Raw genomic sequence first — 16,016 nt, forward strand, 5'->3', positions numbered from 1 at the left:
CTGCAAGAATGTAGTAGATGTGCCTTTAAGAGGCGGGGCCTGGTGGGGTGCCCTAAAGCCTTGATGAGTCTACATGTGATTGTCTGGGTATGAATCATCAGCGCAGATGGCATTGGGGATGGGGGAGACACAGTCTACGATTCGTCCCCCGCACTTAAAGTAACAAAAAAAATCTGATAAAACAGAGAACAAATGTTCCTCTTCCACCCGCACAAACATGAAGCATGCATAGCAAATGTTGTGCTGAAACTATTTATGTTCTACAATAAATGTAGAACTTGTGTGTGGGTTTTGATTAATTTAACAATACTATCAATTTAATTTACTGTAAAATTAAGTGTTGACGTTTGCACTGCACTGTTTCAACATCATATGCATATCTCATGTGGGCTAAAGAAGCCAACTAGAGGATTATAAACAGCTCTCAGTATAATGAGGTGTCATTCCTGTAACTATAACCACTATAATAAACATACGGAAACAACAGACCAGAGCTACAATATTGGCTTAGCTTCTTAAGACAGCCGAATAAGAACAATTTGAACCACAGAAGTTAACAGCAGCAGCAGCAGCCATGATTCATGAGTTATGCTCAGGCTCCCCCCTCTCTCTCCCTCTCTCTCTTTATTTTTATTTTTTTACAGCACACTGTTGAAGTCAAAGCCAAAACCCACAGGATACTTTTTTTGTAAGAAATCCAATGTGTGTAACTAACACAATACAATATGGTACTCTGAGCTGTGGCGTCCAGGTGGAAATTGATCAAAAGCTCAAAAGAAGCTTGTATGTAGGGCTCAATTTTCATGCCCAAAGCAGGAGTGGTCAAACTGCACATATGGATGAAGTGTGCTACTTTCATATACATACACACGCAGTTAGAAACGGGCGTCTGCGCCATCGTGGGGGTGAACACAGCTAACTTGCTTTCCAGCCAATGCAAGTGGCTCCGCTCATTCACTTTAAAATGAAATCAGAAACATGGAAACATAAACTGACTCATTCGTGTCTATGCAGGAGATTGACACGGGTCAGAGTCATTTTGCCTGCATCTCTATCAAAACTATCACATGCGCCGCAACTTAGACCTGTTTTAAGCCAGTGTAAAATTGAGCCAATTTCAGCCGCCAAATCATCAGGTGCGTCAGGGTGTGTATGAGAAAATACATTCCATCCATTGGAACACCCAGCATGCCGGAGCGCGGTTTGCCAAATTCCAAAACACGCCAAAGGAGCATTGCAACTGCAAGAAAATCAAGATGTGCCACTATTTACGCCCGAATGCACATGCCTGTGATAATTGAACCCTGAGGGCTCAATTTTCATGGCCAGTATTCATGAAAAAAAAACCTAATAATTATGCACAATATATTTAAATTGTTTCATTATAAAACATTATCACAATATACTTTTATAAAATAACAATCAATGTTGTGTATGAGCACGCACACACACACACATACACACACACACACACACACGGAATGATTTAAGCAGCTAGTGTGTCTTCAAAACCCTCCTAAAGTCAAAGTGCGGCTGGAAATAACGCAAGGTTTACGAGACATGCACACGCACGCACGTGTATGGGTGTGTGTGGTGGGGGTGTGCACGTGTTTGTGTGCATGTATCTGTGTGTACACATGTGTGTATTTGTGTTCAGAGGGGAAAACCATGCTGACATGAAGCCAGGCCACAGAACAGCGGATCTAAGAGTGTGGTTTGATCACCCATAATAGCGTGAGGAGAGGGCAAAACAAAAACACACTCCAGATGTATGCTTTATACAGAATGGATTATGCCAGTATTATCTTGAACCGCAATCTCTTATTTTTGTCCAAGACTTTCATTTATATCAAAAAAGAGTATCACAAATAAACTACCATCTGGTAACACGGTGGTGACCTAGTGGTTAGCATATCCGTTCTCACAGTCGTGAGGTTCTGGGTTTGAATCTCAGCAGCTTTGTGGGTTTGAAGACATGTTTGGCTATAGGTCCAATGTGATTGGCTGGCAATTTGTCAGTCTCCCCCAAAATGAACTAAGATCCAAATCAAAGAAAAAAGGATGTGTGTAAAATTAAAACAGCTGATGAATAATGATTGCGTATGCAATATACATAATATAATCTTTTCATTTTACTTTGCAGGATTAAAATTAATTGGAATCTAAATATGCTCTATAAACACTTGCATATGAAACAATATATACATTTGTGAAACCATGCATTATTTGAAAATATTTCTTTTTTATTAATCTTTCTTAGCTTAATACCCCCAAAATGGAAAATGAGGTTCTTTTTTTTTGAGACAATAAGGGCGGGAGATAAAGATCCAATCTGGCTATGGAGGCTGAGCACATGTGCAGCCATGCCATTTGACAATATTTAAAACACATGTCATGGGCCTGAATTAAAAAAAACAAAAAAACAACATACATGGACGGACCCAACTGTCGTACATAGCAACAGATACTAGCATCGATGGTTGAGTGCAGGCAGAACGGGTTCTCAATCTTGTGGTTCTAAGTCGACACCAAAGTGACATCTTTTTACGTGTATTTTACTAATACATCATTCATTTAGATTTACTGATTGATTGGCTCATTCACACCATGATGTAACACTGCTGTTTTGAAATGTGTTGAGTGTTCTTGGAAAGAGGTGTGGCTTGAAGAAAAAAAAAAAAAAAAGCGCCATAAAAAGAGAGCGACGGCCATCTGGCTACGGTCAACCTCCCACCGAGGGTGCTGATCACTGTAGTTTGTGTGTGTGTGTGAGTCCCTCACAGTGAAAGGTGACGGCCACAGCTGTGCGTGTGACCTCCAAACCGCAGGAGGCCTCCCCCCGACGCACCCCCGCCTAATCCTCTTCCTTCTCCACGCTCCCTTTTCTTCGGCCCTCCACTCCTATTCTTCAGCGTTCCCTTCCCCCGCACTTCTTCATTTCAAAATCCTCCATGATCAAATACACAAAAATTGACAATAAATTTGAAATGATATTAAACTCAAAGATCTCTGAGGGACAACTATTGCAACATAACCTTCTTCATAACTTTGTGTCAATTAGCACATGACCTCCAAGACTGTGTGTGTGTGTGTGTGGGGGGGGGGGGGGGTAAATAAATAAAGAATGATCATGCTGCTATCTTTTGAGTGGAGTCATAATTGAGTCAAGGCCAGAATCAACTTTGATGTCATTTTTTTCAAATGGACGTTTTATTGCATTTTTTGGCGTATTTGTCATGTGAGTCAGCCCGGGAAAAGATGGAGTGAACTCTTAACAATGACTTGTCACTGAAATATTTCTATTCGGAACACACCAATGAGGAAAGATAACTCGTTTTCGCAATACTGCTCCGTATCAAGGTCAGTTGGCTTTAATATTCAATGTTTAAAAATTAAGTCAACCAATCGCTAGTAACATATTTAAAAAAAAAACAATTCTTTGGTGTTATATGAAATCAGTGCAAAAATGTTAAATGACCATTTATGGGCAAATAAAGTAAAAGTGGATAATTTGGCTCCTTTGAGGTACCGTAGTCTCAAAAGCAATCTTACAGAATGCAGCAGTGACTACAGACTCCAAATGAAACCAAAACAAACAATCCTAAAACTGTCTTAAATCTTAAACCAGCTGTCACGGCGCTGGGATTTGTCACCTTCCTCTACAACCGGGGCTTTGACTTCCTGATGAATTGGCCTCAAGTGGTGAAAACTGTTCTCACCACCCACCCAAAACAAACGTCACGTCAAAAAGGATGGACAGAAGAAATGGAAAAAGCCGCATCACGTGCAACTAACCAATTGTCTTGTCTACCATTTTGACTTATGTGCATGGTTTGTAAAACCTCGCCTACTCCTCTTGTAACTCCAAAGTCAAAACACATGTGGAGCCAAAACAAGCCTTATGGGGAGGAAGTGCTGAACACTTGGTGTCTGACAACCTCGCTGTGGAAGCAACACTTAGACGACCAACCCTGTTACACAAACACACACTTGTACACATACACATTTGATGAGTGGCAAAAGTTGCTTAGGACCTCTTCAGCTCACACTTGGTTCCATAGAGAGGAACGCTCAGCTCTGGTGCAACTATGATCCCGTTCAGCAAGTCCAAAGTTAGGATTCTCCAAAAATCCTTTATCATTACTATCATTCCGCACATTGCTCCTCACGGGGATATTCAGATCTTACATGGAATGAGGGTTGGAATTCCTTGGAGGAATCAGCTGAGGTGGTTCCAGCATCTGATTACACCTTCTGAATGCTTAAATGTTCTGGTATGGAGTCCAAAAAAAAAAAATGCTGATAGAATTACGTGCTGGGGTGGTTCCGCAGTGGACGCGGGAGAACACTCCCTCTTTTTGCCCCCATCTCGGTTTATTGCAATCGTGACCCAGTTTTTGATAAGCGTTGAGAAATAATGGATGGATGCCGATGATAGACAGATCAGAAAGAGAGAAGGGTACTAGTGGAGTATTAGTCATTCTTTTTAAGAGGCTAATGAGCCTCTCGCTGCGGAACGCACACTCTGCTGGCCCAAATAAATACTTCTTTCAGTACTGTGCATGTGTTTGTGTGTGAGAGAGGAAGGGAGGGGGGGGGGGGGGGGAGGGGGGGAGTAGTCCAGCACTGTGGGCTCTCTGTGTTGCACTGACAGACATTAACCAGCTGCCTGCATTCCTCACTCTCTTTCTCTCTCCTGGTTCCTTGCTTGGTTTTCCTTAGCCTTGTTCAAGTGATTGCAGAATACTATTTCACCCTTTTGCTATACCACGAGTATGTTATGCTAGTTATGATCAATCAGGACTTTGAAAAAAAATCTGTAGTTGGTATAGTGAGTATACTCAAGTGTGGTTTTGGAAATATCAAGAATATTTTTTGAGATTCAGCAAAGTGATTATGAGATAGCTATGAGAAAAAGGAACGCAATTGGCTTTGTTATACTCGCACTTTAACTAGATTTATCGTTTATTATGAGGTTAAGATCATATAGAGTTTTCATGTATGTTTAACATTTTGAATTAATCCAATTAAAGAATTACAAATAATACAATTTAAAATATAGCTCATCTAATTACATAAATAAACTTGTTTTATTTTAGACAAATTTTAGTATTTATTTTGGGTTTTCCTCATTTATGAATGACGAGGCCCATTGGCCTGTTTAAAAAAAATGTTAAAAGTAGCCCCCAGATCTCAAAAGTGATCCATCCCCTCTTTAGAAAACCAATTGCTGCTTCTGATAAGATACATTTTGACTTTATTAAGCTCTCATGATAAAAATGAAGTGCATGTGCATTTGACTGTCGCTATCTCACCCCCTTTGTGACGTCGTCAGACAACAAGGTCAGTCTACTGTTTGTATTAACCACAAACTTGACTGTGTTGCCCTTTGGTTCTGCAAATAAATTTCAAATCAGGATATATTTGACCTCTAATCACATGACACACAGACATGAGTGAAAGCTACAGATTAAACTGTCTAGGTAAATCCTCTCAAGCATGTTGGTCAGAAAAATGCAGCCAGCCCACATGCCCGAAGATCTGTCTCCAAATTGAATTAGTAAAAGTAGAAACCTTGTGTTTTCCCCACTTCAAGGCTGTAAATTCCACAGAATAGAGATACTGTAGCTGCTCAAATACTTGGTCTGGCGCATATGTGCCTGACTATTATTAAACCATGCCACCAATGACCCAAACGAACCCTTCTTCCTTCTTTTGTTTATTTCACATTGGTCTCCAGTAAATATCCAGCCACAACAGGCCGCGGTCCAAAGGCCGGCAGGCTGTCTGGAAACCTGTTGGACCACCTCCATCTGCCCCACCACTGCACACACCGCCACGGAGCCACAGACATACACAAGCAAACAGCGGTCGTTACACAACTCCGAGTGTAGACAGTTGACCTGACATGGCAACTACATGCTGAGGTTGGGATTTATTTGGCCTACTTGGAAATACGATAACACTTCATTGAGAATTTCGACGCTGACTGAGCGCTGCTGAACCGTCACTCCAACTCAAGAAATCTTACTGAAAATTTGGGTTGGATTCCGAACTGTACATGTCACACGGCTTCCATTATAGACACGTTAAAGAACGCGAATTTGTGACAAATCTGCTCGCTTGTCTCCAGTATGAAGAGGTGGCCACCTGTCAGACATTTATTTTCCTTCTTTTTCTTGAAGAATGTCGGGAATGTTTTTACAGCCATCTTAACCGGTTTTGAAAGTGCAGGTGGTTATGTTTTATGTTACGCCGTGACTAAGAGCTAAACAACAGAATACCTTTCCACTACGCACGGACGTTGAACCTCGAAATCTGATCGGACTCACTCCAACTTTTTAAATTGAATAGCCTTCATTGTATTATTTGAAGACTGTGACCCATTTTAACAGATGGAAAGTTCTTCCAACACGAGTCATAGCAACTGATAAATAAATGCTTTAGATAAAATGATATTTACTGGTTAGGAATGGTGACGTGTTGGTTTGTAGTGGGAAAGGGCTTTGTGGGCTTGCGCTAGAAAATTCGCCTTCATATCAATCGTGGAAAAGCCACTAAGTGAACAGACACTGAGAGAAAAAAATAATGATGGATGAATGGATGGATGGATGGGAAGCAAGTCTGCCATTTAATACTTGTGCTTCATCCACGGCTTTATTGTACTGAGGCGGTCGGAAAGACTCTCAAGGGAAATCACAGTGTGCTACCATTCCTAATCAATAGCTTAAGTGGCCGGTGTCTTTAATTACTACATGGCTCTCTTTACAGACATTTGACCCAAGTAATGACAAGTGGTCTGCATGCTGAATTAATTTAACACACCCATCAATGTAGTTTATCAGCAAAGCAGACATATGGCGGAAGTCTTGTGTCAGCAAATCATGAGACAATTTCATTGTTTCAAAGCGACGATCTGGACCATGCACTTCCTAACCAGATGTATGACAAACATAGACAAAATATGGACACAATACATACTCTTAGTTTATATATATATTTTTTTTATCTGATCAGACATTTTTCAATGCACAAATAAAATATTCTCTTTTAGACACCATTCAGTAGTGGGAAGTAATAAATAAAATATAATATATAAAAAAAAATATATATATATATATATATATATATTTTTTTTTTTTTCTTTTCTTTTTTTTTCTTTCTTAAGTATAGAGCGAGAGCACTTTCGCCACCTGAAGCTAGAAAAGGTTTGGCTAAATTGTTGTTATGAAAAAGTGGCTGTTATTATCCCCACCCTCTTGGCAGAAAAAGAGAGTGGGCTGCTTGAGGAGTGAGGACACTTTTGTAGAAAGATCTGAAAACACCACTGTGGCTGTATGTAACTTGGACCTACGGACTTTTGTTTCTGCTTTGACATATTTTTTTCCTTTTCTCCTCATCAACAAGTATGGGTGCACCGTGGCTGATCCCAGGCTTCGTGCTTGTGCTGTGCAGGCTTTCCGTCTCAGACGAAGTTTGCCAGCCCATCTCCATCCCGCTGTGCTCCGGTCTTGCCTACAACATGACCATCATGCCGAACCTCCTAGGCCATAGTGACCAAGCTGACGCAGCTGCGGACCTGCGCCGCTTCGACCCCTTGTTGCAGGCCCGTTGCTCGGAGGATCTCAAGTTCTTCCTGTGCAGCCTGTATATTCCCGTGTGCACCGTTTTGGACGAAGCCTTACCCCCGTGCCGGCCCCTGTGTGAGCAGGCACACCGAGGATGCGAAGCCAATATAACCGCGATGGGCTTTGAGTGGCCGGAGAAGATTCGCTGTGAGACGTTCCCTGTGGGTGGATTGTGCGTGGGCCATTTTTAGCAGGCAGGACATCTTGCTTCAGACTCTTCTACATCATCATTAAAAAGGGAGGGGGGTGAATTGAAATTGAAGACAGCATCTTGATTTGCTTTGGTCTTTTTTTTGGGAGACATTTTTAGCTTCTGGTTATGTTAAGTTTCTATTATTGGCAATATTATTTTGAGAACACTATCTTTATCTCCAGTTACAATAATCACTTTGACATTTTTCTCCTTTTTATTCACTTCACAGCTGTCAATGTGGACACAGTGTCATTTATGTTAAAAATATCCATGTTTGAAAACCAACACAATTAAAGCTTTTTTTTTTTGCAAAATGTGGCAGTGTTGTCTATTGTCCCCAATCCAAATTGACCTTTTGGCCTATTTCTTTACAAGTTTGACTTGTTTGGAGGCTCGCTGACAGCGAGGAACTCCTCTGACTTTTTTGGGGGGCTAAGCGTCACTCCAACTAGATCTCCCACTCTTTACTCTCCCTGCCTCCCGACCTCCTCTCTTCTTCCTTTCCTGTCCCATCCCCCCAGGCCAACCTTCCCCCACATCCTTTCATCCCAGTCAGGCAAGAAACCCAAATGCAGTGAGGCCAACAAGAACCGCCTACACCACCACCCTCACTTTGTGGCCAGTGTGTGTGCGAATCGATTGTGTTGTAAATTTGACCCAGTGTTAGTGTTTGTTCCCACATTGATTGTTGCTGGAGGTCTTGCAGCGGCCTGTTGGGATAATGGTTGCTTGCTTAAAACTTTAGACATTTGAAACACTTAACCACAGTTGCCTGGGGCCTAAAAACATTAGGTAGATAGGTAAATTAGATAGATAGGTAAATTAGATAGATAGATAGATAGATAGATAGATAGATAGATAGATAGATAGATAGATAGATAGATAGATAGATAGATAGATAGATAGATAGATAGATAGATAGATAGATAGATAGATAGATAGATAGAAACTTTTCCTTTAATATCTGTCACTGTTGAGAAGTTGGCAGGAGTCGCAATTGTGAATATTTCAGTAAAATCTCTGGTGTAATTTAATTACTGAAGCATATTATTCTCCAACGGGGAGTAAACGGCCAATCAGCGACGAGTCCTGTAGGAAAACAAGTGCCGCGATTGGCTGAGACGCCGCAGTCGGTTTCCAGGCGCCCCACGGCTCGCTGTAGAGGGGGAGGGGGGGTCTTGTGAATGGAGGGGTGCCTTGAAACCGAGCGCAGTGACGAGAACCAGCGAGCCTGCGGACTTCCAACCGCCTGGAGAAGCCGACACTCGGACGAGTCGAGAATAAAAGATGGCAATTTAGGACGTTTTTCTCTCGTGTTTTTCCACCGAGTCCACGACCAAGCGTTGAACACACCTGGGGAGGTTTGATTCCCGTCGTTTTTCCATTTTCGCACAGCTCTGGATGCGTTTCCCCCCCTCACACCGGAGAAGTGAGAGTGGGCTGCTTGGAGTCACTTACAAAGACCATCAAGAAGTCATGACACGACAGAGGATCTATTTGGATGAAACTGTTTGAAATAAACCTGAATTCGATCGTGGCTGGAACCGCACGAGTTACTCGGATTACCAGCAAGGCGCGAGGACGTTCAATGTAGATTTGCGACGGTTTTTTGGACCCTTTTTGAGTCGCCCTACTTGGATCAAAGTTTTTCCTTCCTTCCCTCCCCCTCCTCCTCCTCAACTATGGCGGCGGCCAGGTCCACCAGTGGCTCCGCGCTTGTGCGGATCATGTGGCTGCTGTGCGCCTTGTCCTTCGCACCAGCGTGTGCTCAACACTACAACAGCGAGAGCGGAATATCCATCCCGGAGCATGGATTTTGCCAGCCCATCTCCATACCTCTGTGCACCGACATCGCCTACAACCAGACCATCATGCCGAACCTCCTGGGCCACACCAACCAAGAAGACGCCGGGCTGGAGGTGCACCAGTTTTACCCGCTCGTGAAGGTCCAATGCTCAGCCGATTTAAAATTCTTCCTGTGCTCCATGTATGCTCCCGTGTGCACGGTTCTGGAGCAAGCCATCCCCCCTTGTCGCTCTCTGTGCGAGCGCGCACGTCAGGGTTGTGAAGCCCTCATGAACAAATTCGGTTTCCAGTGGCCCGAGAGACTTCGATGCGAGGCGTTCCCGGTCCACGGTGCCGGCGAGATCTGCGTGGGTCAGAACACGTCGGAGCCCAGCAGCCCGGGCTCCTCGTCTTCTCCGTACGCACCCGAGCTGGTGACCCTCCCCCCCAGCTTGGGCCGACCCAAGCCGCCGCCGCACAACCAGTACCCGGAGTTCTCCTGCCCGCTGCAGCTGGATGTTCCGTCCTACTTGGGCTACAAATTCATGGGGGTCAAAGACTGCGGGGCACCCTGTGAACCCACCAAGCCCACCGGGATCATGTACTTCCGGGAGGATGAGGTGAAATTTGGACGGCTCTGGGTGGGCATCTGGTCCATCTTGTGCTGCGTGAGCACTCTGTTCACGGTGCTCACCTATCTGGTGGACATGAGGCGCTTCCGCTACCCCGAGCGGCCCATCATCTTCCTGTCCGGCTGTTACTTCATGGTGGCCGTGGCCTACGCTGCGGGCTTCTTCCTGGAGGACAAAGTGGTGTGCGTGGATAAATTCAAAGAGGACGGCTACAGAACGGTGGCCCAGGGGACCAAGAAGGAGGGTTGCACCATCCTCTTCATGGTCTTGTACTTTTTTGGGATGGCCAGCTCCATCTGGTGGGTCATCCTGTCGCTCACGTGGTTCCTTTCGGCCGGCATGAAATGGGGTCACGAGGCCATCGAAGCCAACTCGCAATACTTCCATCTGGCCGCGTGGGCCGTGCCCGCCATCAAGACCATCACCATCCTCGCCATGGGCCAGGTGGACGGCGACGTGCTGACCGGCGTGTGTTTCGTGGGCATCTTCAACGTGGACGCCCTCCGGGGCTTCGTCCTGGCCCCGCTTTTCGTCTACCTGTTCATCGGCACCTCCTTCCTGCTGGCCGGCTTCGTGTCGCTCTTCCGGATCCGCACCATCATGAAGCACGACGGCACCAAGACGGAGAAGCTGGAGAAGCTGATGGTGCGCATCGGCGTGTTCAGCGTGCTCTACACTGTCCCGGCCACCATCGTCATCGCCTGCTACTTCTACGAGCAGGCCTTCCGGGAGCACTGGGAGCGCACCTGGCACATGCAGACGTGCAAGCGTTTCGCCGTGCCCTGCCCCGTGCACAACTTTGCCCCCATGACGCCCGACTTCACCGTGTTCATGATCAAGTACCTGATGACCATGATCGTCGGGATCACTTCGGGCTTCTGGGTCTGGTCCGGCAAGACCTTGCAGTCGTGGAGAAGGTTCTACAAGCGCCTTAGCAACGGTACCCACGGGGAGACCACGGTGTGAAGTGTAGCAAGGTACAAAAATAGAGAAATGAGGTCTGATAGCTTTCAATTTTATACCATTTTGGTCATATTTTTCTATTTGTGACAAGTTCGCAAAGCCCTCAGACAGAACTTTTCTCTTCTCTATATATTCGATATTAAATGGAAGAATCTGCAGTTTTCTTTTAAACAATCCCAGAACTCTTTTAATGTTTTTTTTGTTTTTTTTGTACTTTTGGATTTTAAACACATAAGCTCGCTGTCATTAATACCGGACTTGAAGTTATCCCTAGTTACTCACACTACATCCTTATTGTTTTTTTTTGCTTCCATGTTGAATGTATGTCGCGTGTCCGCTCTCGTGGTGGCCAAACATGATCGAATGAGGAAAAAAAAAAAAAAAAAAAAAAGTGCCAAGTGCAGCCAAATGGTCCAAGGACTCTGAATGCATTCTGTAGGCTTCCCTGCATTGGACATTTTAAGTTACTCTGCTTGTAGAAAGAAATGCTTTAAGTTGTATGTTAGATTTAAAAAGAATTTAGCAGCAGCTGCTCACGTTGCTGCCAAATGGCTACGCACAACTCTCAGTGAAAACGTTTGCCTTTTTTTCCTTTGTCTCTCGCATTGAATGTTCACTCCGAAAGATGAATGAAGTTACTCGTTTGTGTTAGTTTGCACAAGGTTTTGCAAAGTGTTAAACTGAAAAGTGACTGTTACACTTCAAAAGGCTTGTTCGGCGTCATCTTGGTGACTCAAGCCCTGATTTCTTTTGACCCTTGACCTCTGTTTATCTGTTACTCAACTGGTCAGTTTGAGTCCTTCTCACCACTCTCGAGCTGTTTCTACATTATAAACCTCTTAACTAGTTGATGTTTTTGTGTCCCGTTTCATTATGAACTCATCGGTACCATGAAATGGGCGGATTTCCCTTTTAAGATGTTTGGAGACCACACACACACAAACATGGGCCTCAGCTTCGTCTGTGTGTGTGGTCCCGACATTGGTGGACCCCTGATCAGAAAGACTGTAATAGGTTTCTTCTGCGGGGGTGGAAATGGTGCTTGAGAAATTTTGAATGTTTATACTTGCTTAGATAAAAACCATTGTTCACACTTTAAGCCTGCCATTTTTTATTTTTGTTACATTTAGACGTGTTGAAATGGATTTGTGTGTGGGGAGGGAGGATTTTTTTTTCTTTAAAAATTGTTCCACACCAGACTGAACTTTTCCATAAAGAACGGCATGTATTTTATGTTCCATGAGTGTGTGCCACACGGAAGCCATGTTTCTGTTCATGTGTGCCTGATTCTAAATGACCGAAAAGCACAGACGAGCTAAAAAAAAAAAAAAAGGCTCACGGGGGGTTTTTGAGTGTTGACTAGTTGTCGACTAGTATGCGCGTACTTCTATTTGCATGACCTCGAAATGTTTACCAGTTCATAATGTTTTACTAATGGACAAGAACCAAGTGTCTTATAAATCAACGCGTGTTTTACAGGCGAGTACTGCTCAAACATGTAATCAGAGTAGTTTTTAAAAAATAATATTGTATATTGGGGACAGTAGACTTTCAGGTATGCATTGAAAATAATTCAATCCTGACTACCAGCCTTTTGGACCACAACTTCAAACAACAAGTCAGTGGAGGAACAATCTGGTCGGTGCACCATCATTTTTTTGGGGGAGGGCGGAGGTCATGTTGCACATTTTTCTACATGTAAATAACGCAAAGATAGAGTTTAACATGGAAGTTGAATGACTCACAACTATATTGCCAACACACTAGAATGCATACAAGTAGAACACAATGTACATTCTCATTTTGATAGCAACATCTTAGTTCATGTTAAAGAAATCCCCATGTGAATGTGTAAGGAGGCTGCGTGAGTGACGCAATGTTGTTTTTGTATCATTTCAGATTTATGCATGTGTGTGTGCGCGTGCGTGTGACATTGGAACGTTATGCAAATTAGTCATTGCACACGCCCAACTTCGTGTATTGTATTTATGGGGGTGCTCATCTCTTTTTCTTTTTCCTCACTTTTTTTTTTACTTGTTCTCAAAGTCTGTTGTGTCTGTACAGTCTGAATAAAAGTGATAAGGTTTGTAACTTGTGGTGTGGCCTTTGTGGTTTTGTACAGGAATTTGGCATATTACTCACACTTCACCTGCTCCATATCAGGTTGCGCTGAAGATGTTTTGTCAATAAGCGGAGACGTTTCTTTACAGCAGACATTTTGGCCTCTCCTGGCATCTCAAGCAAAACAGTCCTGTCTGAGACACATGACCTATGAGATAGCAGCAGTGACACAGAGGCTACATTGTCAACCAGCTTAACAAAAAAATGTCGCCAGACTGTGAACAATGCATATCTTTAAAGTGTCATGTTACTGCTGCTCCAACTGACAAATACTGTATAAAAGTCAACACACCCCTCTCTGAATGGCAAGTTTTTTTGTAATATGAAAAAGACATGAAGGGGCAGCATCAAATTTGTATTAAAAGAAAACATTCAGTTGTTTTTACCGGTGAGATTTTACAAAATGATGTAATCATGACTGACAAATAAATTCATTCATTCATGATCACGTCAACAAAAGTGCATTTGTGAAAGAGTCGATACAGGAAATTTGCCCTCAGGGGTGGCAATAAACTTTCTGTTAAGTAGGTCCATTAAAAACAGAAATTGCATTTTTTATTAGTATAATGGTATATGATAGCAATACAGTATAAGGTAAAATATGTTTAAAAACTCAGATGTGTTTATAAACTCTGAGTAATAACCCCCCCCAACTCGCTTGACAGACCAGACCCCACCTTTTGAAAGCGTCCTTGCACAGATATGAAGAACGGGTGGATGGCGCCCCCAAGTGGACAGAAAACACAGCTCAATGGGAGCTTGTGAAAAATTGATGTTAGTATCAATCTTATTTGTATGATTGACATTGTATAATTGCCCTTGCTAATTTTATTATATTTTATTACATTTTATTTAGTTTATTTAGTTGTTATTCATCACGCTTATTTGGATAAAGTTGAGGAAAGTACAGACATTTGTTTTCAAATGTAGGCAGTAAAAGTAAAACGTCATCAGAAAAATACTTAAATCAAATTCAGACGTCTGAAAAATCAACCCAAGACATTAAACATTTCAAATTAGGTACTTGAGCAACAGCACTAAAAAAAAGATAAGTAAACTCCAAATTTCCAAAGCAACAAATTTGAATAAAACATTAAGTTGGCTAGTTCAACAAAATATTTAAAGTTTTACTAATGTGAAAATTGACTTTCCTGCATTTTAAACAAAGAAATAAATTGCCCCTTGTATTGTCCCAATTTAAAATTATAAATAAAAATAACTAACCAAACATTTTAAGGACAAATAACTTGCTTGCACATTAACATTGTTGCCATAAATGTCAATAGTTTACATTTTAAAGGTGTTCCAACTTAGGTGACTGTGTTAGCAAAAAAAACCCCCACAAGTTGTAGTTTTTTTTTTCAACGTAGGATTCATTTTCAAAAGAGCTGTTTTAATGAGATTCTTGCAAGAAAAACACTTTTTTGCGCCACAGAAATTTTTTACACGCCTGTCTTATCTTAGGAAGGTTCAACCCGTACATAAAGGGTGTTATCATTGGCTGGCAAATAAGCAGATACACAGAAAAAAATATCCGCACACTGTCAGGTAAATCAACCGCAGTGATCCTGGCCTCCAGAAAAATGAAGGCGCAGCCGACAAACAGGTTTGACACGGAAACAATCTGAGGCGTGCAGGTAGTGATGGCTTTCTGCCTATTCTCTCTAGACGTATCCAAACAAACCATCAGGATCTTTCCATATGACACCATAATGAGCCCGAAAGGAAAAACACTGGTCAGGAAGCCAAAAAGGTCTACTACGCTGTTGACTTTTGATATTGTACATATGAGTTTAGCTATTAATTCATAGTTACAAAACAAGTGGTCAATAACATTGCTGCAAAATTTCAAATTGACTACAAAGAGATAGGATAGCAGGGAAGTGGCATAGGAATACACCCAGATAAGCGTCACGATGATGGCCACTGTCCCCGTGCTCATGATGGCGTTGTAGTGTAAAGGCCTGCAAATGGAAACGTATCGATCATAAGCCATGGCTGCCAAACTGCAAAACTCAACAGAGGCAGAAGAGTAGAAAGAAATCATCTGTACAAAGCACCAGGAAACTGGCACCTCGTGCGCATCTGAGAACATCTGTGAAAGCATGAGAGGATACAGAGACGTGCTGCCATTTATCTCGTTCACCATTAAGTTACAAAGTAACATGTACATTGGCTCGTGCAGACTCCTGTCCACAAAGATGACCATGATGACTAAAGTGTTGGCCACCCATATTGAACTGTACCACAGCAGCAATATGAAGAAATACAAATACTTCAACTGCCCCATGTTACTGTAAGCTCCCAGCACGAAGGAAACAATCTCACTTGAGTTCTCCATTTCTTAAAATAGTCGTTCGGATGTTATTTATAGTTCAAGCACACAAATCAAGAAGCATTCAGTGCTAAAAATGATTGCCAGCTGGCCCTCGATGAAATCCAAAAACAAGGAATGAAAAATATATTGAAGGCAGACTGATGTTCCATGGTTATTGTTTGATATAATCTATCAGACCTGCTTGGAGTCATTGCGTTGTTTTGTCCCTTCTCGCCACAGATGTGTCAATGTAGACGATGCTATGAAAGCAAGAACATCATCAGTCGTATCATTATTGGAATTGACGAGTGTGGCATGTGTCGAGCGCCCGGCGGCTCCCGCATCCCTCCCCTCGACCAGCCTGATCACGGTCACAC

At 42.8% G+C, this 16,016-nt stretch overlaps 3 protein-coding genes across 3 annotated transcripts; 2 read left to right on the plus strand and 1 right to left on the minus strand.

Annotated features, from left to right (window-relative positions):
* Positions 1–7,274: 7,274 nt before the first annotated feature.
* On the plus strand, positions 7,275–8,135 carry LOC119115073 (frizzled-7-like). The gene has a single exon (XM_037239249.1). It carries the CDS (start codon positions 7,409–7,411, stop codon positions 7,817–7,819), a length of 411 nt encoding a protein of 136 aa, XP_037095144.1. The 5' UTR covers positions 7,275–7,408; the 3' UTR covers positions 7,820–8,135.
* Positions 8,136–9,018: 883 nt separating this feature from the next.
* Positions 9,019–13,292, plus strand: LOC119115070 (frizzled-7-A-like). Its single transcript, XM_037239247.1, has one exon. It carries the CDS (start codon positions 9,504–9,506, stop codon positions 11,202–11,204), a length of 1,701 nt encoding a protein of 566 aa, XP_037095142.1. The 5' UTR covers positions 9,019–9,503; the 3' UTR covers positions 11,205–13,292.
* Positions 13,293–14,633: 1,341 nt separating this feature from the next.
* LOC119115072 (olfactory receptor 4A47-like) lies at positions 14,634–15,750 on the minus strand. The gene has a single exon (XM_037239248.1). The coding sequence runs from the start codon at positions 15,661–15,663 to the stop codon at positions 14,716–14,718; it is 948 nt and encodes a 315-aa protein (XP_037095143.1). The 5' UTR covers positions 15,664–15,750; the 3' UTR covers positions 14,634–14,715.
* Positions 15,751–16,016: the final 266 nt, after the last annotated feature.

Source organism: Syngnathus acus, chromosome 21, assembly GCF_901709675.1.
Source record: "Syngnathus acus chromosome 21, fSynAcu1.2, whole genome shotgun sequence".
NCBI lineage: Eukaryota > Metazoa > Chordata > Actinopteri > Syngnathiformes > Syngnathidae > Syngnathus > Syngnathus acus.